Source organism: Mastigoproctus giganteus, chromosome 11 (genome assembly GCF_048544385.1).
Source record: "Mastigoproctus giganteus isolate SK-2022 chromosome 11, ASM4854438v1, whole genome shotgun sequence".
NCBI classification, from domain to species: Eukaryota; Metazoa; Arthropoda; class Arachnida; order Uropygi; family Thelyphonidae; genus Mastigoproctus; species Mastigoproctus giganteus.
This window is the reverse complement of record NC_143585.1, coordinates 64697697-64722572: the sequence shown is the minus strand read 5'-3', so window position 1 is coordinate 64722572 and position 24876 is coordinate 64697697. Positions and strand designations below refer to the sequence as shown.

General features: G+C 38.9%; 1 protein-coding gene across 1 annotated transcript in view; it reads left to right on the top strand.

The window, feature by feature from the left end:
- LOC150078070 (vascular endothelial growth factor receptor 1-like) overlaps positions 1–24876 on the top strand; it is a 341587-nt gene that overhangs the window by 65727 nt on the left and 250984 nt on the right. The window contains exon 2 of the mRNA XM_090385266.1: positions 21142–21275. Coding sequence (XP_090241392.1) covers positions 21142–21275 — 134 coding nt within the window. The remainder of the gene's footprint in view (positions 1–21141; positions 21276–24876) is intronic.

Sequence of the window (24876 nt, the reverse complement as noted above, 5' to 3'; positions counted from 1 at the left end):
GCCACTGCTCAAAGCGAGTGCACTTTTTGTACTCTTGTACGCGACGGCTCGGCAACGAATGAGACAGTGAATATAGCCACATGCACCAGCTCAATCAACCGTTTAGCGTTACACTTTTTGTATGTTACACTTTGGCACTTCAAACTCCTCAAAAGGAAAATGATTTTTACAGCCACCTGCGTGCTTATGCTCTCTGTAAATGTAATCTCGAAGGTAGGTACAGATAATAATTAAATATGACTAAATAATGTTACTGAGGGCTCAAAAACATACTGATTCCCAAAATTTATCTTTATTTTAAATGGAAGTTTTTTTTTTTTTTTAAATTTTACTGCTGATACCGAGGTGTATCATTTGTTGTCTCATTTGTAATAGGAGATGTTTCAAATGTGTTATATTAAGGCAAAGTCTGTTTATTTCAAAATGAGTTGTTGCCAGGGGGGGATTTGTTCGAGTGGCTAGGCGGGGAAAACAGCGTTTCTATCAAGTTACCTCTTTTATATATATATATATAAAAGGCTAAAATTGTTGGGAGCCGAATGGATCAATACTACGGCCATTCTCATCCCTACCCCCCTCCCGTGGAGGACAATAGTCATCCAGCATGTTTAAAACTGTTGCTTGTGATTGGTACTTGCACCTACAAGGTTGGAGCTCTCAGTATCTTCCTAATTCATATTTTCTGTGTGATTTGAGATCTGCTGTGGTTCTATAGTAGTCACTCCAGTTTCGGTTCCAGAGTGCGGTGTTTTGGTTCACTGGCTATTCATGCAGTTATTTTATTCTGATCTCCACACTTTTTTTTTTTTTTTTTTTTTAAGGTTCCGATTGTGCAGTCTTTTTCGTTGTATAATCATGCAATTGTTCTGTTTATGTAATCACTTACATTCAGTGGTGGTTCCAGGTAGGGGAACAGCCACTGAATGTAGGTGAATGTGGTTAAACACAGGTTAATGCAGATAGTCAATTCTCATAGACGCTCATGATAGTTCAAAAATGATAGTACCGCCACAGGTTGCCTAGGCAAATAGGCTGTTATAGGAGATCTTTCGGTTAAGTACAGTAGCCACCGCAGCGCGCTACAAACATTGCCGCAACGCAATTTGTGATGGCACACGGCGAATGCATTGGTAGTGAGTTACACCTCTTAGATAAGTTCGGTTTATTTTCATTTCGTACTTTAGCCAATTTCCGTAATTGTACACAGGTGGTATTATATTAAAGTTAGGTTACCGAAATTTGCATATGGAGAAGCCACAATTAATAAATTCACTGTGTAGCCACTTCAGCGCACCTTAGATAATACCCATTGCATTCCAAACAAATTATTTATACTACCATATCAGCTGCTTCTCAGAAAATCTGGGAAATGTTAGTGAAGAACAGGGTAAGAGGGTTCACAGGATATTAAAGACATGGAGATGAAGTACCATGCGAGGTGGAATGTCAACACGATGGCTGACTATTGCTGTATGGTGAAGAGGGACTGTAAAGTAGGAGGAACTACAAGAACATCAAAGAAACAAAAATTTTAACCCATCGTAGATAAGTTTTTAAAATGATTGTCGAGTGTTTAGTGGACTATTTAACAAATTGCACTTTTAATAGTGTTTTTAACATTAATTTAAATATAAAAGTCTGGCAAATGTAGCATTTTGTCACAATTTCAGTGCACAAATTCTGCTGAAAATTGTGAAAAATCAATTTTCTTTCTTCTTTTTTTTTGAAGAAACCTGTTGGGATGGAAACAAACGGAAGTCAATTTTGAAATCATCATTAGAAAACGATCCAGAAACATGCTTTTCTGAGAAAACATTATTATTGTTGCTCTTATATTATTTTTCTCCACCTCGTGACGCGTATTGCAACCAAGTACACAGGGTGGTTGTTGTTATGTCTGGTGTTACTGTTGGTCGAGAAAATCTCTATTATACAGGTGTTCAGAATTGTGACTTTCTGGAGTTCGTTGTACGTGTTCTCTGGAGACCTATTGCTGCTAGGCTGTTATGTAGAATCTTTGGCACCATACCGGTGGTTGACACGATGATCGGGATGGTCGATACTTCTTGCATATTCCAAATCTCCTCGACTTCATGTCTCAGCTTCTGCCGGGTCTCTAGTACTGCCTGGATTTCGTACTTGTAGTATGGTACACTTTCTTTGGCCAACTGATATTTCCTCGCTAGCTTCTGATGTATTATCCTGGCTACCTGGTCGTGTCTATGAGTGTACTCAGTCTGGGTACACTCAATTACCTTGCAAACCGAGGTGATATTTTGGATCATTTCTGAGGCCAGGTAGAATCGTCGACTTGTGTCATCTGACATTCCGGACTACTTTGCGATGTATTTTCTGTAGTTTCTGGTGTAGATTTCATGGTCTTGGATAGCCAGCAAGAATCCTTCAGTGTCGAGGAAGAGCATCCCGCTTGTGAGCCATGCATTAGAAGCATCGTTATCGATGTGATCTTGATGGAGGTCATTGTAGTGTCTTCTTTGCCCATCTTTCTAAGTTGTTTCTTGTACCGTGTGGGCGGGAGGGGGTTCCCCGCTTAGGTTGAGTGGCGTTGAGTCACTTATCTATCTTCCTTATGGCCTGGTGGAGTAGTGCTGTGTTCTCTAAGTAATCCTTCATGTTAACTATAACTGTTTTCTGTTGCTCTATCAGGTCTATCAGGCCCCTTTTTCATGGGGTCTCTTTCCGAGCTATTGTTAGTCTCTCCACTGCTGACTTCGAGTGGTGTTGGCGGTTATTGATCATCATTGTCCTTGTCTTTCGCATGATATCTTCTAGCTCAGTGTTAGTTTAATTTTGCTTTCAACAGGCTTCTGAGTCTCCAATGATATTTTTCGGTCAGGCACTTCTTGATTTCCTTGATTTCCTAGGGATGATGCAGGCTCTAACTGCTGAGCCTGCATCATCCCTAGGTATTTGTAGGTCTCTCCTTCTGTCATAGCTTCGATCTCTTTACCAGTCAGCAGCTGGTAGTTTCGGCCAACTAATTTTCCCTGCTGCAGTGGGTCGGTCTTGCATTTGTCTAGACCAAATTCCATCCTGATGTCCTTGCTGAATTCTTCGGTGATCCCGAATAGTTGCTGAAGTTGCTTCTCAGTTGTCGCGTAGGGCTTGATGTCATCCATGTACATCAGGTAGCTGAGGGTATACAGGTTCTTTCTTTCTTCTTTGAGGTTATATTCATACTTGCTGCCGTTCAGCATAGTGGATAATGGGTTGAGTGCTAGACAGAACCACAGTGGGCTCAGAGCATTTCCCTGAAAGATTCCTCTTCTAATGGCGATTGGCTTAGTTGTGATGTTCTCGACCTTAATGGTGGTACTCCATTTCGCCATTGTTGCTCCTAGGAAGTTTGTCACTATCGGATTGACCTTGTAGATCTTCAGGGTCTCTATTAGCCAGCTATGAGGTACGGAGTCGAAGGCCTTGCGGTAATCGATGTAGGCCGTGTATAGGTTGCGGTGCTTCTTGTAGGGTTGCTCCATAACTGTGGCATCTATGGTTAATTGCTCCTTCCATCCTTTACTCCTCCCCTTTCATCCTTTCTGCTCTTTGGCCATTATGTTCTGACTCTCTAAATGGTCTGATATCTTCTTGGTTATGCAGCTGGTTGGTTAGGATCTTGTACATCGTTGGGAGGCAGGTGATTTGCCTGTATTTCATGGGGTTTCTTGTATCTGTCTTTAGGCTTCAGGTGGTAGATGACTTTCATCAACCGGTGAAATACCACCACTTTGCGTATTGGAGGCTTGAAGTGGTGAAACCCATGTTTAGTCTCTAGAGCAAAGTTTCCGGCATCCCCCTTCCCCCATACTTCTCCTTCAACCCATGCACGGTACTAAGTACTATAGGTTTTGATACCTTTCGTGTTTGGGGTTTTCATAAAAAAAAAAGATATGCGACTCCTCTGGTGAAAAACTTCGGGATTGTCTCCGGGTGCCTTATCATTCGAGTGAACTGCTCTGCTTGTGTGCAGGTGTTTTTGTGTGCAAATGAGCTTCTTTTACCAGTAGTTGTGGATGTTATCAATTCCTGTGGTTTGCCAGTTGTGGGTGTTCCTGATCGACTGTTTTACTTCTCGAATCTCCCACTCTCTCATCTCTTGTATGTCCTTGGTTTTCTTCTGCTCTACTTCTATCCAGGGTGCTCTGCTGTTATGTCTCACTTCACTGCCAGATATTTCCCCAGAACTCCTCGATCGTCTTCTTCTCAGGTGGTCCGTTTCCTGCTTTCTCATCTTTACCCCGTTTCCTGTAGAAGGCTCTTTAGTTCTCATCGAAGATTCAGTTGTTTCCTCTGGGAGCTCTCTTTGTATCTGCGTAGTCTTGCTGAGTGCGAGGAGGTTCTGCTTCAGTGTATCCAAGTATTTTCCTATTTTCTGATTTCTGGTTTCATGTTTGCTGTGGATGCTGTCTCTCTCTCTCTCTCTCTCTCTCTCTCTCTCTCTCTCTCTCTCTCTCTCTCTCTTGAGGACGATCTTCACCTTTCCAATCAATTTTTCACTTCTATTACCCTGTTGGTACTGGTCAACTGACCTATCTTGACTCAATTCTTTTATCTTCTGCTGAAGTCTTCTTTCCCAAGCTGGCGGTTCCTTCTGTTTTTGGTTCTTCTGATGCTGGTCCCTCGTTTCTTTTCCATTAATCCTCATAGCTGCTATGGCAGCACAGTATATGGCTGTGTGGATAGCCTCCAGCGTTGCACCATTGTTGTCAAGGTAATATGGCATTATTTGCCGATTGAGGTGGTCTGTTACTCTCCACAGGATTTTATTTGGTCTCCGCTTAGGTATCACATGAGTTCTTGTGGGGTACATTCCTTCGAATTCTGTTAGGGCCTTCTTCCACTTGTCTTCTATTCTGGATATCATGACTTCTTCTCTTTCCACTTCAGCTACTCTGGGTTGTATTTCTTCTTGCTGTTCCTCCTCTTGTTCCATGGTATGCTGTTCCTCCTCTAATTCCATATTGACCATATCTTTGTGCTTTGTAGTTTATCGCTGACGTCCTGTTTCATTTTTTCCAAGATGGCAGGAGCTGTTAGGTTCTTCGTGACGATGGTCCTTCTTTGGTGTGCTAATCGCTGTTTGGTGACCTGAATATCCTGGTATCGTTCCAACCACTTGGTATGTAGTCGCGACCTGTACATTGTCATATCAGTCTCTAGCCTGGTTATTTCATAGTATGCTCGCATGATGTACATATTCATTTCAATGCTTCACTTCATGTGTTGGCATTATCTTCCTTCCTAGATGGTCACTAGTGCAGTTGCGTAGGAAGCACTTCCAGTTGGTGGGGCTGGATGGTCTTGCCCTTCTCTTCTGGTAGCTTACAGGGTACAGCGCCACTTGCTCCACTGTCTTGCTCGGGAGACGGTCTCCAACTTTTCGAACCGACCCCTCTGCCTAAGGCCTGAACGCGAGTGACTTTATCCGTGCCAAACTCGATGCAGTATGAATAATATTTTTCTGCAACATCATCCATCGGTGGAGGTGGACTTGTTTAGCTTCTTCTTATGTCCAGTGGTTTATTTAATTTATTTTTTTTGTTCTCGCGATTGACACCAGATGGTGCCACTATCTGTCCCAACCGTCACTCCGACCTTTGTGAAGGTAAGTCCAATGGGGTAACTTTCGCGATGTTTTTTTTATTATATATAATAATAATAATTATTATTATTTAGTAATAGTAATAGTATTTAGTTTATAAATAGTAATAATAATAATAATAATAATTATTATTATTATTACTATTTCTCCCTGATTGGTTGTTCCACCTCGTGACAGGTATTGCTACCAAGTACACAGGGTGGTTGTCGTTATGTCTGGTGTTACTGCTGGTCGAGAACTCTCTGACTATCCTACAGGTGTTCAGGATTGCTACTTTCTGGAGTTCCTTGTAGGTGTTCACTGGGAGATCTATTGCTGCTAGGCTGTTATGCAGGGTCTTTGGCACCGTACCTACGGTTGATACGATGATTGGGTGGTTGTTACTTGCTGCATATGCCACATGTCTTTGATCTGTCCTAGGTTCGTGTACTTCCTGATTTTTTCCCCATGGGTTTTCTGCAGGTTGCCAGTGTTGGGTATCGCTATGTCAATCAGATGGGTAGCCTTTTCCTTCTTGTCCACAAGGGTTATGTCCAGTCTGTTGTGTGGGATTGTCCTATCCGTCATTATGGCACAGTCCCAGTACATCTTGTAGGTTAGGGTTTCTAGTACTGCCTGGGGTTCCTACTTGTAGTACGGTACACTTTCTTCGACCAACTGGTATTTCCTTGCTAGCTTCTGATGTATTATCCTGGCTACCTGGTCATGTCTATGAGTGTACTCAGTCTGGGTGATCACTTTGCATCCCGCAGTGATGTGTTGGATCGTTTCAGAGGCCAGTTGGCCTCGTTGACATGTGTGTCAGCGGATACTCCGGGTTCCTTGGCGATGTATTTTCTATAGTTACTGGTGTTGATTATCTGGTCTTTGTTTGCGAGTATGAAACCTTCAGTCTCAGGGAAGCGCGTCGCGCTCGTGAGCCATGCATTGGAAGCAATTTTATCTATGTGATCTTGATGGAGATCATTGTAGTGTCTGCCATGGAGTGCCTTCTCTGCCCATCTTTCGAGCTTCGTTTGTACCTCCCGGTTGGGGGGGGGTATACCACTTGTCTATCTTTCTTATAGCCTGATGGAATGCTGCTGGGTGTTTCTGGAAGTAATCCTTCAGATTAACTATCACTGTCTTCTGTTGCTCAATGAGGCCTATCATGCCCCTTCCTCCTTCTTCACGGAAAATTGTCAGTCTCTCCAGGGCAGATTTCAGGTGATGTTGGTGGCTCTTGATCATCATTGTCCTTGTCTTTTTCGTGATATCCTCCAGCTCTTGTTAGTCCAATCTACAGAGTGTAAGATGAATATACTCGTCACAGAATTCAATATGACATTTATGAATAGAATATTATTATTATTATTAGCCATATGGTTCAAGGAAGCCTGAGGTTTATGCTGCACCAGCCAAAAAAATTCCCGAGTTACCCTGAGAGAGAGAGAGAGAGAGAGAGAGAGAGAGAGAGAGAGAGAGAGAGAGAGAGAGAGAGAGAGAGAGAGAGAGAGAGAGAGAGAGAAGTAGAAAGGAATCGCCAAGAATCTGCAGTGACCTCAAACTCTTTTAATGACATTAAAAGAGTATTCATAAATATTGTTGTTTCTTATACCATGGAACAGATTAGCATTACTAGTAGTATATGATGCAAGAAAGCAAGCATATACAGCAACAGCCACAAAACACAACTAAAAAATTCCCAGTTCATCTATCCATTTGCTCCAGAAGTTTGTTTTTCCGGTTCTTCCTTGAATCCATTTCAGCTATCAATTTCCACAAAAGAGTACGTTTGTTTCAGCAATCAACCGCCTACTGGCTAAAAGCAAACTTTTGCACATCTATTCTATAACCGGCCTTCCTTAACTTGAATTTGTGCCCCTTCGCGTGTAGTCTGAGCAAGGGGTAGAATCCCATTGAGATTGCCCAATCCATTGAAACCCTTAAACAATTCAATCAGATCACCTTGCAGGTGCTTAGTCTCCTGATACTGCAATTTGCAGTACTTAAGCCTTTCTTGGTAAGTGCACCTATTTGTTACCCTTACCAATCCTGTTGCCCTTCTCTGTACTCGTTCTAGCAACTCTACAACCGTCCTAAAATGAGTCCTCTGGACCTGTATGCAGTACTCAAGGTGTCACCTGACCATTGCCTTATACAAAGGGATAATTCCCTCCTTATCTGTGCAAGCTGGCTTCCTGTATAGCATTGACAAGACCCCATGATGCACAATTAACCCCAGGGGCTCACATCTGGTGAGTATTTGCTTGGCACACCCAGGGTCCTGGGCTGGGCTAGATATCATCATTCTTCTCTTTCTTAGTGATTCTCTCTCTCTCTCTCTCTCTCTCTCTCTCTCTCTCTCTCTCTCTCTCTCTCTCTCTCTCTCTCTCTCTCTCTGTGTTTCTCTGGGTAAGTTAGAAATGTTTTTTGGCTGGTGCAGCATAAGCCTCAGGCTTCCTTGCACTATATGGCTAATAATAATAATAATAATTACCCTCTAGGTCTTTTTCATTCTCCACTACCCTGAGTGTAGTCCCGCACAGTTGTTAACTTACTCTGGTGTATTATTCCTGAAATCCAAGAATATGATAAAACATTCTAGCCCATAAAAGTTCCTTGTATCGCTGACGGGATTCGAACCCAGGCCTTTTCCACCAGGTGTGGGAATGACAATGAGGATGCCACTGTACTATCCGTGCAGACTTATAGGCCCATTAACTTGACTTCTGTTCTACGGGAAATTAGGGAATTAAAGACGTAATCCATCCTGTGATTGCAGTATAACTGCAATCACAGGATGGATTTTCAATGTCACCATCTTGTCGCTCCAATCTGATTGGATATTATCATGTAGTAATGTAAAAAATAAAAAATGTAGTAATTTAAAAAATAATTCTGGCATCATATACTTAGGTTTCAGAAAATCTTTCGATATTGTTGCACATAAAAGGATGCTTTACAAATTGGGAAAGAGTGATATTAGCGGCAAATTGCTGCTATGGATAAAGGAACAATTGAGCGGGAGAAGAAAGAAGGTGGTTATCAATAGGCACTGTCCTTCTTGGGCGAACATCATTAGGGGAGTCCCGAGGATTGAAATCTGGGCCGACTGTGTTTTTCTGTTTTCTATATTTATTAATGGATATTGATGAATATTAATAAAATTGACGAATTCAAATCAGGTTTAATGTCTAAGTTTGCAGATGATAGAAGGCTGGTGATTAATGACAGTAATCATGGTATGCTACCGCAACAAGATCTATAAAAATTAGGCAGATGGGCTAAGGAGTGACAATTTAAGGTTAATATTTACAAATGAAAGGTATTGCATATAGGTAGCAGTCATAGTAGAATAACATACCAATGTGAGCTTACAATCGAAATCAGTCTGGAAACTCTGAAGACGGTTAAGCTGTCAGACTTCTACAAAAAAGTGTAATGGTTTCAGACAAACTGTGTGGTACCATACTGAGGATAGTGTAGAATCAGAAAGAACTGACGGACAATTATGTGGTCAGACATGAAGTTCTCTGGGTTGTGCAGAATGGCTGCCATGAGAGCTCATGGGATTTTGTCACTGATGTACAAGAGTTTTTCTGGCGGCAATAAAAAGGCGATCATCCCATTTTATAGGGCAATGTTAGGCCACATCTTGAGTACTGCATACAGATCTGAAAGACTCATTTTAGGTAAGATATGGTGCAGAGAAGAGAAACGAGATTAGTAAGGGTAAAAAAAAAAGGGGGGGTGCTCTTAGTATGCAAGGCTCCAGTTCTGCAAAACTGTTTGGATCTGCTGGAGCTAGCTGCAGCCATTCCGCTCCTGGGTCAGGTTCGAGCACAAATCTTACAAGAACAATCCAGGAAGCATTCAGCGGCTCAAGGTCATCATTGAAATTACAGTCAAGAGTGTATCGACACAAACTCTTTGTCACGTCGGTCGTAATATGATTAAAAATGTGAATTTATGTATTGTTGCTAATAACAGAGGACACTTTTACATTATAACTGAGTAGTAAGATCTCTTTGTCGCGTCGGTCGTAATATGATTAAAAATGTGAATTTATGTATTGTTGCTAATAACAGAGGACACTTTCACATTATAACTGAGTAGTAAGATCTGTGTCTGTGTGTACTACCGAGGCAAGTATATTGCCTCACTTTGGGTTTACTTTTAAAACGAACACTGTATATATTAGAATTCACACAGAAATATTAAAAAAATTCCTCCAAATTCAATATCACAGATATTTATCAATAATAAAAAATCATCATAATTTAAATCCAAAATAAATATTTCACAACAAAATTAATTAGTACATTTTTGCGATGCAAATATAATGCAAGATATTGTTACTACGCTGTGATCAATGCAATGTCTATGGGCGCCTCCATAGCCAGGTGGGCAGGAGCAGCAGTGTGTAGCACACGCTTCTTGATTAGACCGAGGTTCAAGCCCATGACCACCAAATACGGAGGATGTGGAAAGGTCAGGGAATGACCACCGCATATCTTGGAGCAGTATGGCCTTAGTTGCTAATGAACCAAATAACTAACTAACTAGCAATGTCTATATATACTGGATGGTTCACATGATCGCTAAATATGGTAAAGCTATCTTATACATCTAGTTTGTTAGCCCATACACCAGATGTGAGCCCCTCAGCAGGTGGGCTGAGAGGTGGCAACTGAAGTTTAACATTGACAAATGTAAAGTACTGCATATGGGAAGCAGTAACCCCAGAGTAACATATCAACTGTGTGGTGGTACTACACTGACAGTGGTAGAGAATGAAAAGGACCTGGGAGTAATTGTGCAGGCAGATATGAAGTTTTCTGAGTAGTGCAGACCATCTGCAAGAGTAGCTGATGGTTTATTGTCAATGATATACAGGAATTTTTCTAGCAGGGATAAAGAGGTTATTATCCCCTTGTATAAGGCAATGGTCAGGCCACATCTTGAGTACTGGATACAGGTCTTGAGGCCTCATTTTAAGAAGGATGTAGAGCTGTTGGAATGAGTACAGAGAAGGGCAACAAGATTAGTGAACAGAACAAAGGGTTGCTCTTACGAAGAAAGGCTTAAATTTTGCAAATTACAGTGTCTGGAGACTAGGCACCTGCTTGGTGATCTGATTGAGGTGTATAAAGCCTTGAATGGTTTGGGCATGATCAATGCTGATGGGATTCTTCCTCTTGCTCAGAATAATTGCCTGAAAGGGCGTAAATTCAAATTGAAGAAAGATGGTTGTAGGATAGATGTGTGGAAGTTTGCCTTTAGCCAGCGGGTGGTTGATTGCCGGAACAAACTTCCATCTGTCATTGTAGAAGTTGATAGCTTAAATAGATTCAAGGCAGAACTTGACAAACATTTGGAACGAGGGGATGGGTGAAATAAGGTTTTTTTTTTTTTTTTTAATCTGTTGCTATATAAGCTTGCTTTCTTGCATCATGTGCCCTTGCTAATGCTAATGCTAACAGATTTCTATTACAATGCTATGTGTTTCACTGTCTGATTTTGCGTTAAACCTTGGTATCTAGTTTGGGCTATATGTTTAATTGTATAACAATGAAGAAGTCTTGTGTGAGTGACCAATCCACAAATTCCAGTCAATATCTGGGAAATTAAAATCCCCCATTATAAGACTCTCTGATTTAGTGGCCCACTATTGAGTTGAAAGTTATGAAAAATAAATCTACGGACACTAAGTATTAATTACTTTCAAAATCGTGCTATCTAAATTCAAAATAAACCACGGAGCTTGACTATAAGGTCTATTATTAGGTCTATGAGCTACTTATAGACTTAAACTACCAGACTTGTAGACTTAGACTTATAGACTACTAGGTCTATAAGCTACTGATGAGGCAATAGTTAGGCTGCAATTAAATACTGCATAGATGTCTAGAGGTCTCATTTTAGGAAGGATGTAGATCTGCTGGAATGGATGCAGAGAAGAGCATTAGCATTAGTAGAGGCATATGATGCAAGAAAGCAAGCTTATGCAGCATCAGCCAGAAAAAAAAAAAAAAAAAACAACTTCCACTTCACCCTCTGTTCGTTTGAAATACCTGTCCAGCTGAGCCTTAAATTTATTTAGGCTCTCAACTTCCACAACAAGGGATGAAAGTCTGTTCCACCAACAAACAACCTGCTGGCTAAAGGCAAATTTCCGCACGTCTATCCTACATCTGTCTTTCCTCAATTTGAATGTATGCCCTCTCAGGTGATTATTCTGAGCAAAAGGCAGAATGTCATCAGCATTGAGCATGCTCAAACCATTCAAGGCTTTATACACCTCTATCAGATCACCTCGCCGGTGCCTAGTCTCCAGACACTGTAATTTGCAAAATTTAAGCCTTTCTTCGTAAGAGCAACCCTTTGTTCCATTCACTAACCTTGTTGACCTTCTCTGTACTCGTTCCAGTAGCTCTACATCCTTCTTGAAATGGGGCCTCCAGACCTGTATGCAGTACTCAAGGTGTGGCCTGACCATTGCCTTGTATAAGGCAATGGTCAGGCCATTATACAAGGGAAGTCTTGTATTATTCCCTTATACAAGGGAATAATCACCTCCTTATCCCTTCTAGAAAAATTCCTGTATATCATTGATAAGACACCATGAGCTACTCATGCAGCCCATCTGCACTGCTCAGAGAATTTCATATCTGCCTGCACAATTATCCCCAGGTCCTTTTCATTCTCTACCCCTGTCAGTGTAGTACCACAGAATTTATACGTTGCTCTGGGGTTGCTGTTTCCCATATGTAGTACTTTACATTTGTCAATGTTAAACTTCATTTGCCACCTCTCAGCCCATCTGCTCAACCTTTCCAGATCCTGTTGCAGCAGCATAGCATTAGTAGTGTCCTTAACAACCCTGCCAACTTTTGTATCGTCTGCAAACTTGGACATTAAGCTTGATATACCATCATCAATATTATTTATAAATACAGAAAACAATAATGGACCCAATACTGAACCCTGAGGAACTCCACTAATAACATTAGTCCACGATGAGCAGTGTCCATTGATTACCACTCTCTGTCTTCTCCCTCTCAATCATCCCTTTATCCATAGCAGCAATTTGCCTACAATGCCACACTGCTCTGATATGTGCAGCAGTCTTCCTGTGCAACAGTATCAAAAGCCTTTCTTAGATCCAAGTATATAATATCAGAGTTATTCCCTGCATCCTGTTCTTTTGTGACTGCATCATAATATCCAATCAAATTGGTCAGGCAAGACTTTCCCTTAACAAAACCATGCTGTGTCCGAGCTATAACTGAAGTCTTGTCTAGATGATCCTGTAGTGCTTCTTTAACCAGTGCCTCCATTAATTTTCCTGGAACAGATGTTAAACTCACAGGTCTATAATTACTTGTGTCAGCCTTTGATCCTCCTTTGTGAATTGGGGTCACATTTGCACATCTCCAGTCTGTGGGTACCTCCCCTGAGTCCAAGGAAGCTCTCATAATTATGGCTAGGGTTTGCTTACTTCCTTTGCTGCTTCCTTTAATATAACTGGATAGGTCCCATCCACCCCAGATGCCTTTCTTGTGTTTATCTTCAGCAATTTCTCCTCCACTTTACTCTCAGTTATTACAAGATTATCTAGCTTACTGCCAGAGTTGACTACACCTCTAACATTTCCCTCGCTGAATAACTCCTCATGTGTGAATGTCAATGCAAAATATTCAATTAGTTTGTTAGCTACCTGAGCAGGATCATCAACAGTTAAACCATCAATATCAAGTGGACCAATCTGATTCATCCCCTTCCTTCTAGAGTTTACATAAGTAACGAACTCTTTGCTGTTTTTTCTTTGCATCCCTTGCCAAAGATTTCTCGTAATCTGCCTTGGCCTGCCTAACCTCCTTTGTAACTTGGTTACAGATCAACTTATATCTATCATAGGCTTCCATGTCACCCATTAATTTATATGTATCCTATGCATTTTTCTTCTCTGCCATATGTCTCATTAGTTCATCTGACATCCATTTAGGCCTAAACCTTGAACAATATTTCTTAGTTGGTACATAAAGCCTAGTAGCTTCCAAGATAAGTTCTTTGAATGCTTCCCATTTTGAATTTGCTGTTGGTAAAATCATCAGTTGCCCACTGTATATAATTTAAATACTGTCTCAGACCATCGTAGTCATCTTTACGAAAGCAATAACCCTTCTCTTTACCCCTGATGGTAGTTACCTCTTTGAGTAAATCCCAATTCAGCACACTGTGATCACTGCCACTTAGTGGTTCCTTTATCTGCAGATTCTTAATGCATGAAGAATCACCACTGATAATCAAATCAAGAGTATCACTCCCTCTAGTTGCCTCCCTAACATGCTGATGTAGAAAACAATCATCCAATAAATACACAAAAGCCTTGCTATTGTGTGAGTGACCAATCCACAAATTCCAGTCAATATCTGGGAAATTAAAATCCCCCATTATAAGACTCTCTGATTTAGTGGCCCACTATTTCCCTGTACAGTTTCCTATTATACTCATTAGAGTCATTAGGCCTATAGCACTCTCCTACTCTCAATTTTGATCTCCCAATGCTTATGTCACACCAAACTGACTCGACACTGCACTGTCCAGCGATGTCGACTGGCTTCACTTCCTTAGATTTTATGTGTTTCTTAACTAATAGCATAACCCCTCCCCACTTCCTATCCTGTCTATCCTTTCTGTAGACGTTGTACTCCCCAAATTCCAGTTCTGCATTCCTTATATCTGTGTGACACCACGTCTCTGATATCCCAACAATATCTGCCTTTGATGCTTTGAGCAATACCTCAAATTCATCAAATTTATTTACCAAACTCCTAGCATTGGTGTACACGCAAGTATACATGCACCTGTTCTTTTTCTTAGATACCCTAACACAACCCAAGTGTTTACTTGTACCGCAATGACTCCCAGCAGTCTCTGAAATATTCTGCATCTTGTTTTCCAGGCTTCTGCTCATTCCAATAGAAGCAGTGCAAGAATCACTTTCACGTCTGCCAGTGGCTACTGTTAATCTATTAGTCCTTGTATCCCCCCCCCAAGCTAGCAGTTTTCCGATCCACCTAACACTGCCTCGATAGCATCAGCAAATATTCTTGCACCCTTTCTATTTAAGTGTATCCCATCCCTGTAGAATCAGTCCCTCCTGTTATGAAGTACAGACCAGGGCAATGAGATTTGTGAAGAGAACGAAAGGGTAGGCTTAGCAAGTCAGGCTTCAATTCTGCAAATTGCAGCATCTGGAGACTAGGCACCTCTGATGTGATCTTATTTAATGTTTAAGGCTTTGAATGCAAGCTCAGTGCTGATGGCATTCTTTCTCTTGCTCAGACCACACACACATAAATTGGCATAAATTCAAATTGGAGAAGGATAGATGTGTGGAGGTTTGCCTTCATCCAGCAGGTGGTTGATTGTTGGAACAAACTTCCATCTGTTGTTGTGAAAGTGGGCAGGTTGAATAAATTCAAGGAAGAACTAGACAAATTATTGTGGGTATGGACAGGTAATGGGGGAGGTTGATATGTCACTATTACTACTACTACTACTACTAATAATAGTAATCTTGCGTATGTGGGTATTAGCAGTAAAATAATGTATTTCTGTAGGGCATATCAGGCTAAACAGTACCACTGTGGGTTAAAAATGTTGTTGTCTAACAACATTTTTAACCCCAATAACATTGTCTAACATTTTCAACCTACCACTTAGGTTGAAAATGTTAGACAATGTTATTGGGCAAAGTTGACTGACAGTCAGAAATTTTTTTTTTAACTTGATGAAGCTTGATGAAAAATTGAACCATGTGTGCTTGTTGTGATCTATAGATTTCGAAAACTTTTAATAGACAAACATAGGAAAACATCTCTTGAAAGGCATTATGAGTTGCAACTAGGTGAACTGAATGGGTTTAATGTGAAAAAGCTAAAAAAAAATTGTAGTCCTGCAATGTCAATCCAGAAATTATCCCCATATAGGTGCCAACAGCATAAAGTGATTCATTTTGATTTGGGTTGCATCTGTACTCATTGCTAAGTATATCTTTTTTTTTTTTTTTTTAACTATTTATTATGACAGATTATATTTTTATAAGGCATTTATTCCTTATAAAAGGAATTTGTATTTTGCAACACAAGCTACTTGGAAAAATTGTAACATTTGTTATGTTCAGACCTTGTATATTTGAAATTCCAATTGCTAAATCATCTTAACTGAAAGAAAATTACATTTTCTTAAGCTCAGATCTTTCAAATAGGAAAATCACTGTTATTCATGCCCTGTGGTATGATGAGTTCATCTTACCCTCACTTTGGTAAAACAGATCTGTTTAACTTTTTTTTGCAAACTATAAATGTTATATTTTTTAGCAACTTTATTTATTTCTCTTTCAACTATTTTTCATTACATATTTTTATTATATTGTTTTACCTTCTGATATATATAAAAAAGTGGCCAATAATCATTTATGTCTGTAAAGCAACCATTATACAAAATTTTCTGTTATTTGATTTTGATTATTTCAGATATAAGAGATTTGACTGTACCTATGGAAAAAGAGAAGGGGACAGAGTTTTTTTTTTTTGGGGGGGGGAGTTGCATTGTATGGCCAATATTGATGCTAACACTAGAGAGATTTTCTGAAAAATTTGGGTGGTGGCAAAATGTGAATATATGGCATGGAGCAAAGTTTTTTTTAAGTAGTTTACTGAAATTAAGTTAAGCCAAGCTAGAATTTTTTAAAGATTTGCATGCACTTCGTTTGAATGCAGTTATTTAAAAATTTTATATTTATTTGCCTCTCATTAGAAAGCTTGACTTATGTTTCTAACACACACACACACACACACACACACACACGAAATATACATTGCCAGATACTTTTTTTAAGTTGCCTTTTCTGATGCATCATGTTTCCTACTGTGCTATGCTGTGTGGATGGTAGGTGGAGTGGAGGGTATGAAGAAAAACCGGGGAGAGAAATCGGTCCGATCTCTTGGTTCAACAGAAACAGGCAGGTGGTGGCATTGTTTTGGTATGGGGATATTTTACTCGGAATCTCTTGGAGCCCTCATATCTCTAGATCACACTCTGCATACTAAAAACTACCTATCCATTGTGGCCAATCAGGTACACTCCTTCAGAGGACAGTCTTCCTAGATGTACAGGTGTGTTCCAGCAGGATAACACACACACACACACGAAATATACATTGCCAGATACTTTTTTTAAGTTGCCTTTTCTGATGCACCCTGCCATATTGCAGTGTTGTTCGAGTGGTTTGCCTAACATGATAGTAACTTTCAGATGCTACCTTGGGAGTCGAATTTGCTGGATATGAATCTTACATACCGTCTCTTGGAGTGTGTGGATTGACAGATTCAGTTTGGATCCCTCACCATGGACCCTTGCAGATCTACATGACACAATCCTAGTTATGTGGTACAGCGTATATTCTACAACATTCAGAAAACTTATAGAATCATTACCCACTATTAGGAAGGTGGTCATAATATTTTGACTGGACAGTATATGCAGTGCCGGTCTTAGCAAATGCAGGGCCTGATTGGAGAATGATGGCGGGGCCCCTTGAAAAATTCAATATTATCTCCTCAATATTTTGAAATAACGAAAAAATGAAAAACTAAAACTATTAATACTTCTTTATTATTTTTATATTACAATTTATTAGCAGTTGACCAGGAATTTTGATAATATAAACAAAACTAATCAGAAGGATACTTTTCTTGCCCTTTTATTGGCAAAATCTTTCAAAACTTTCTCAAATAAATTCCTTGCTTCTTCTCTTTCATTGGATAAAATTGCAAGAAGCTGTGAGTTTCTCTTGAAGCATCATTAATCTCAAATATGTTTTTATTAACTTTAACAGGAAAAGCTTCTTTCCCCTGATGTTGCAGTCACTGTAATCATTAAAAATAAAAGTGGCTCTTTCATTAGTTGCAAGAAATTTTAAAATATTTAAAGGATTTTCAAAGCACGATTCTGGAAGAATTGGTTTCAGTGCTTCCGTTTCCTCCACTAGTATATGGCCATCAATATTTGCCACCTTCACAGACTTGACCAATTCATTGCCCTCAATGATTTTAGCATCTGAAAGTGCAGATTTCTAAATCTGCAGTGGGTTTTCTTAATTCGTCCTTTGGATTTCGTAGAAATTTACCCAAGAAACCAAAAAGATTTATGTAATTTCAATATCACTTAATTTGGCTGCCAGCATGCATTTACAATATTTACAAAAACATTTTAAATAATCACCATCTAATTTGCAGAGTCAGTTCTTATATTTAGCATCTTTGAGCCATTGATCACGAAAGTTTCAAAGAAAGGAAGTTGAAGCGTTCTGAGTGATTAATGCAAATTCATATTATAATATCTTTCTCTGATCTATAAATGATCCAGCAGCAAATTTTCAATAAAAAAAATACTGACATCAGAATAATAAAATTATGAATCGTTGTGTCAAATTGGAACAAAATGCAAAGAAGAATAGTAAAAATAATTTTTTTATTATTATTATGATTACGTTAGAGTTACCTGTAATTGATTGCATAAACCCGCATTTGTGTCTGTAAATTACGTGTGTTCTCAGGTTGATGTGCCTGTTTTGCTGGATGAAAAACCCCAATTTCTGTGGGGAAAAACCCTTGCTATCTACTCCTGAGACCTTTCACTCAGCTACGGAGTGAAAAAAAGTCCATTAACAGGAAATTGATGGGATTCGAACCCTGGCCTTTTTCACCCGGTGTGAGGAAAATATCTACTCCTGAGACCGACTAACTCAACCACAGAGTGAAAAAAAGCCCATTAAAGTTCTTCACATCATCGATGGGATTCGAACCCGGGCCTTTTCCACCCGGTGTGAGGAGGACGGTGATGATACCACTGTGCTACCATGCAGAAATAGTAAAAGTAATAAGAAAATAAATCTACAGCAATGAGTAACATATATTATGATTACAAACTATACAACGTTTGATGATCACCAACGTCATGAACATTCATAATTTTGTGAATGTTCCATCATGTAAACTTATGAAAACGGGAATAATAAATTCACTTACATGGAATGATAAAATCACGCAGTACAGAATCACTACTACAAAGTGAACATTGCATTGCACACAAAGCAAATCAATGCATACTTCTCTATTCAGAGGTGCACATTCATTGTTCACTGAGCGCAAAAAAAAAAAAAAATGTGTGGACAAGAAAAATAACTTTTTGAAATTCATATTTTTCCTTTCTCTGATCTGTAAATGATCCTTCGACAAATTTTCAATAAAAAAATTTACTGACACCAGAGTAATTGACAGAATGATTTGTAATAAAATTACAAATCATTCTGTCAATTTGTAACAAAATGCAAAGAATAGTAAATAAATACATAAATCTACAGCAATGAGTAATATATATTAGTATCAAAACTGAACAAAGTTTGACGATCGCCCGACATCATGGGTCATTCATAATTTGTGAATGGTCCACATTCACAAATTACGAATCCACAATTTGTGAATAAAAACTGGAATAACAAATTTACTTACATCTTCAGCCTTTCTATCACAAGTTAGAAAAAAATGGTGGTAACAAGAAAATTTTTTCGTGTTCTAAGAAACTTAAAAATGTAGAATCACAGAATAGTACATGATGCTTGACAATCTGTGGAACTTTCTTTCTCTGTCATTAAAGCCAATGAAAATCTATGTGATTGGCTGAATTTTTTGTTTCGTTTCCCACTCTCATTTCCCAAGTTACTCCTTCAAGTAAGTTTGTGACAGATTTTCCCACCACAAACGAACACAGAACAGATATAATGTAAACGCATTATAAAATGTATTATTCATGTCCAGTAACAAAGGTTGGTGTATATGTCTATACAGCCTGTTGGCTGTATAGACATATACACCAACAAATACGGTAAATTTTACTTACCTACATAAGGAGCACAATTATTCAAATAAAAACACACCAATATTACCAAACAACTTTATAGCGATGTGTACTGCGTCCGGCGGGGCGAGCGGGGGTTGCTCGGCCATACAGCGGGTGCCAGACGAAAGTAATTAATTTTCATACATGTAAACTCCACCTTATGTCTGGCTCATATATAAGGTAGGGTATACTGCGTCCGGCGGGGCGAGCGGGGGTTGCTCGGCCATACAGCAGGTGCCAGACGAAAGTAATTAATTTTCATACATGTAAACTCCACCTTATGTCTGGCTCATATATAAGGTAGGGTATACATGTATGAAAATTAACTTTTGATATTTCAAAGGATGTGTAAAATCTGACCTTGAGATAGTTAGCCCTAGATAATAGCCAAAATTTCCACTCCTTTATAAATTATACAGACTTCGCTTTTCACATGTTATGAATTGAAAAAAAAATAATAATAATAAATAATAATAAAAAATAAAAACTATTTTTCTCTGCATCCTTTGTACTCATTGATAAAATGCCAATCATATTTTCTAAACATATCTAAAAAAAGTCATTGTTTCGGGATTCACAGGATCCCCATGTGATTTAAATACTTTTTAAAATCAATTCTTTAACTAAACTTTAAAAAAAACATTTCCCTTCTGCTTTTTCTCTTCATTTATCTCTTTTTTTTTTTCATCTATACTCTTTTCCTTTTTTCATCTATACTCTTTTCCTTTTTTCATCCAATTTTAATTTTCCTGCTGCACACAGGGCTACAAGTGCATGGGGCCCAATTGGGTCCAATCGGCCTAAGGCCGGCCCTGAGTGTATGTATGTATATATACGAGGGAGTGATCATTTAATTCATGGACTGGTGCAAGATCATATCTTAATTTTCATTATCTGAGTCATCTGTGGATTTCTCCTCGAAATACTCTCCCTTGAACTTTACACACTTTCGCCACCATCATACCTATGCATTAAATGCTTCTTGCAAGTCATTTTTCAAAAGACTATGAAGTGCTTCCATTGTGGCTCTGCGAGCATCATTGTGTCGGATGTGAAACGTTTGCCTTTCAGAGCTTTCTTCAGACATGGAAACAGGGAGAAATCACTCCGGGGCTAAGTTCATTGAATAAGGGGGATGTGGTAGAACCTGTTGCAGTGAATGGGGCCTGGCATTGTCTTGATGGAGAAACCACTTCACATTGGCAAGTTTGGTCACACCACAATATGGCTCTCCTACTAAGACACTCATTACCATACACTTTATTCATCTCTTTAATCGCTTTGATGCATTTAAGCCCCATCTGACACAATAACGAATCAGATATTGCTGTTCAGTCTGTGTGTCCGACATGATACTTGCTTCAAAATGATCGCCAGTGGCATGCGGCTGAAAAACTCAGTCTGCTCAGTAGCGATCAGGGAGAGTGCCTCTAGCAGAAGTTTTATGAAAAGTTTGTGCAGTAAGCATAAAATCGTGTACCAGTCTGCAAATTAAATGATCATCCCTCGTATATTATAAACATTTGTATATACATATATATTGTATTTCTTTGCTTTAATTTCAGGATCTGAAATAAATTACTTCCATCCACCAGTTCTTAGTGAAAGAAAAACTTATATTGATATTTTGCATAACACAACACTTCTCTTAGAGTGTGAAGGAAAGTTCCCTTTATTGTGGAAAATACCAGAATTATGGGTGAGTCGTGTTTTTACACTGTTTTCAATTTTATATATAAACTTTGTTTTCATTATCACTTCAAGTTAGCATTGATAAGTTTAATCATTGTGGTCTTTGACAGGGACATTCACAGTTGCAAATCTTTGAATTGTTGTGATTATGTGTTGCATCATATAATCCCACATAATCACAGAAATCTCATAAAATCAAATAGTGTTGGAATTTTTATATATCAAAAGTTATAGTTGATTTATACTCTTATTTATTAATGATATTGATGAAAGCATATCAGCCTTAATGTTTAAGTTTGTACATGATATGAAGTTTGGCAGGGTAGTTAATCACTGTAATCAGGGTATGCTGCAACAAGATCTAGACAAATTAGGCAGAAGGGCTGTGAGAAGTGGCAATTGAAGTTCAATATTGACAAATGCAAATTTGAGGTAGGTTATACTAAGGTATAATGTAAAACTAGATAGCTTATAATATGTATTGCTGCATTTAGGAATTAATTGGCTTAGTGTAATATTGTCAATTAATCAATTAAATTTATTAATCATATTCATTTTCATTGTTAATTAAATTGCATTTAAACAGTCTTTGTGTGTGCAGGGTGCAGAGAGTGTGAACAAATTAGGTACCTACTCAGCATTCTGATGGATATTTATGAGAGTTTGAAGAGTAGGGTAGATGTCCTTGAAGGAATTAAAATGGGGGCCCATCTAGTTCTCAGCTGCCCAAGTCATCACCTGAGTTCATTCTTGTGTATCAAACAATACAGTGGCAATCTCCAAGACAGAATATGCTGGTCCCACAGGAGCTAATTATTGTCTGTGGCTCTATTGTCAGGGAAACTGGAAAAATGTTGTGCAAGAAGGATAGGTGGAATAGGATGAGGGTATGTCTGCCAGGAGAAAAAGTAGACGATATTGTAGAGCAAATATCATCCTTTAAGGGCACAAAAGTTTATACTGTTGTACACATAGGCACTAATATTAAGAGTAAGAGATCTGAGGACTTGCTTAACAAGTACTTAGGGCAATGTTGGCAAAAAGTTGCAAGTTAGGATTGAATTTGAAAGTGTCTGCAATTCTGCCCAGACACGATAGGTGGGAGTATATGTTGAGAGCCTTGTCAATCAATTCAGCCCAGGAGAGAATGTGTAAGGCTCATGGGATATAATTTTTCTCAGCGTGGTCTGTGCTTGTTAACAGGAGAGACTATTTTTACAGGGATGAGATATACTTGAATACAAGGGGTGTATGAAGGGGCATATAATTGGGTCAGAAAACTGCTAGCTTGGATGGATACAAGGACTGATAGTTTAACAAGAGCTGCAGGCAGAGGTGAAAGTGTTTCTTGCATTGCTACTGTTGGTACATGTAGTAGCCTGGAAAGCAAGATGTCTGGGATTTCAGGACCTACTGTGGGTCATCATGGAACAAATGAATACATGGGTTGTGTTAGGGTAACTAAGAGTAAGAACATGTGCATGTATACTTGCATGTACACTAATTAACTAAGAGCATTGTAAGTTAATTTGAGGTAATGTTTAAGTCATCAAATGCAGACAACGTATGAATAGCAGAGACGTGGTGTCATTCAGACGTAAGTGATGCGGAATTAGAATATGAGGAGCACAGTGTATACAGGAAGAACAGACAGGACAGGAGAGGTGGCAGGGTTATACTCTTAGTTAAGAATATTAAATCTAAGGCATTGCATCCAGTTTACTTGGGTGACGAATGCAATGATGTTGAGTCAATTTGGTGTGAATAAACACAGAGAAACCAAAATCAAGAATAGTATTGTGTTATAGGCCTAATGACTATGATGAGTATACCAAACAGCTATACAATTAAATGGACTCTCCCTGCAAATCATAATGTCTAATAATGGGGGATTTTAACTTTCCAGATGTCGACTGGAATTTGTGGGTTGTTCACGCACACACTAGCAAGGCTTTTGTAGATTTCTTGGATGACTGTTTTCTATAGCAGCACATTAGAGAGGCAACTAGAGGAAGCAACAATCTTGATCTGGTTATCAGTGATTCTTCATGCATTAAGAACCTTCATTTAAAACACCCACTGGGTGGCAGTGATCACAGTGTACTAATGTGGAATTTAATTAAAGACATACCGTATTTGATGGCATATAAGATGCATGGGCATATAGGATGCACCCCCATTTTAGAAAGGAAAATTAAGAAAAAAAAGTTTTAGTGTATTTAGGCATTTAATATTTATCTAATGTGTATAATAGAAAAAAGCTCATCCTAAACATGTGATCAGAACAGCAAGAAAAATGCTAATTCTGTATAATAATACATTATTTAATTATTATTATTAATTTAAGAATACAGCAATCTAAAAGAGAAATAAAAGAATCTTAGCTGCATTAGAAAATATTTTGTATGAAGCAAACTAACACTAGAATTGAAAATGAACAAAAAGACAGTGAGAGAATGGTAAAAAGCATTAGTGTTTTGCAAAGAGAAAGTTCAGTCATTTTGAAAACCGAAAAATCATCACCTTCAAATCCGAAAAACTCATTCTCGCTGATGTTGGTATCACTGTCTTCAAATAACGCAGTGACTTCAGTGCCGTCAAGGGCACTGAAGGCACTAGAATACTAATTCCAATCTTCTTGAAAGGCTTTATAATTATTTTACCACTTATAATTCTCCAGGATTCCTTAACCCATTCATACACCTGTGCAATGGTGGGCCTCTTCATTCTTCCTGTGGGTGTGAGGTCATGATTGGGTTCTCCCATTCATTTGTTCCACTGTTCTCTCATATTTTGCTGCTTAAATTGCTTGTTTATGGATACATCCAAAGGCTGCAATTGGCTTGTCAGTCCACCAGGAATGACAACCACCTGTATATTTAATTCCCTCACTCTCTTTTTTAATGACTTCAGTTCTATGAGCTCTGAACTGGTCCCAAATGAGAAGAGATGGTTTCCTTAAGAGACAGGATGCCTTGCCCATATTTTTTGGGGCCATAAATTCATTCCAGATTCATTCATCCATCCTTTTGGATGAACATGAACAAATACACCTTCTGGAATTTTTTCCTTAGGTGGAGTTTTTCTTTTAAAAATTAAAAATGGTGGCAGTTTTGTGCCATCAGCACAGCAGGCCAAAACTACTGTTTATTGACACCATTTTAGACCCTTTGATGTTCACAGTTTTGTTGGATGCTGCATCGATAGGTAGTGGGACCTTGTCCATATTTGCTATTTGGCCAAGTTCAAAAGAAGTTCATTTTCGTGCTTTTATTACAAATTTATGTAATTCTCAGTATTTTTTCTTCATAATCTGCCGGTAACAACCTGCCCATCCGCCCCGCCCTACCTGTCCATTCTATGAGGGAGGGCTCACTTCTGCATATAGGATGCAGAGTGATTTTTCAAGGCATTTTTTAACAGTAGGAACAACTGATGATGTTACCAACAGCAAATTCTAAATAGGAAGAATTCAGGGAAGTAACCAAGAAGCTATTAGGTTTTTCATACCAACTAAGAAATACTGTTCAAGGTGTAGACCTAAATGGATGTCAGATGAACTATTGAGACACATGGCTGAGAAGAAAAGTGCATGGGATGCTTATAAA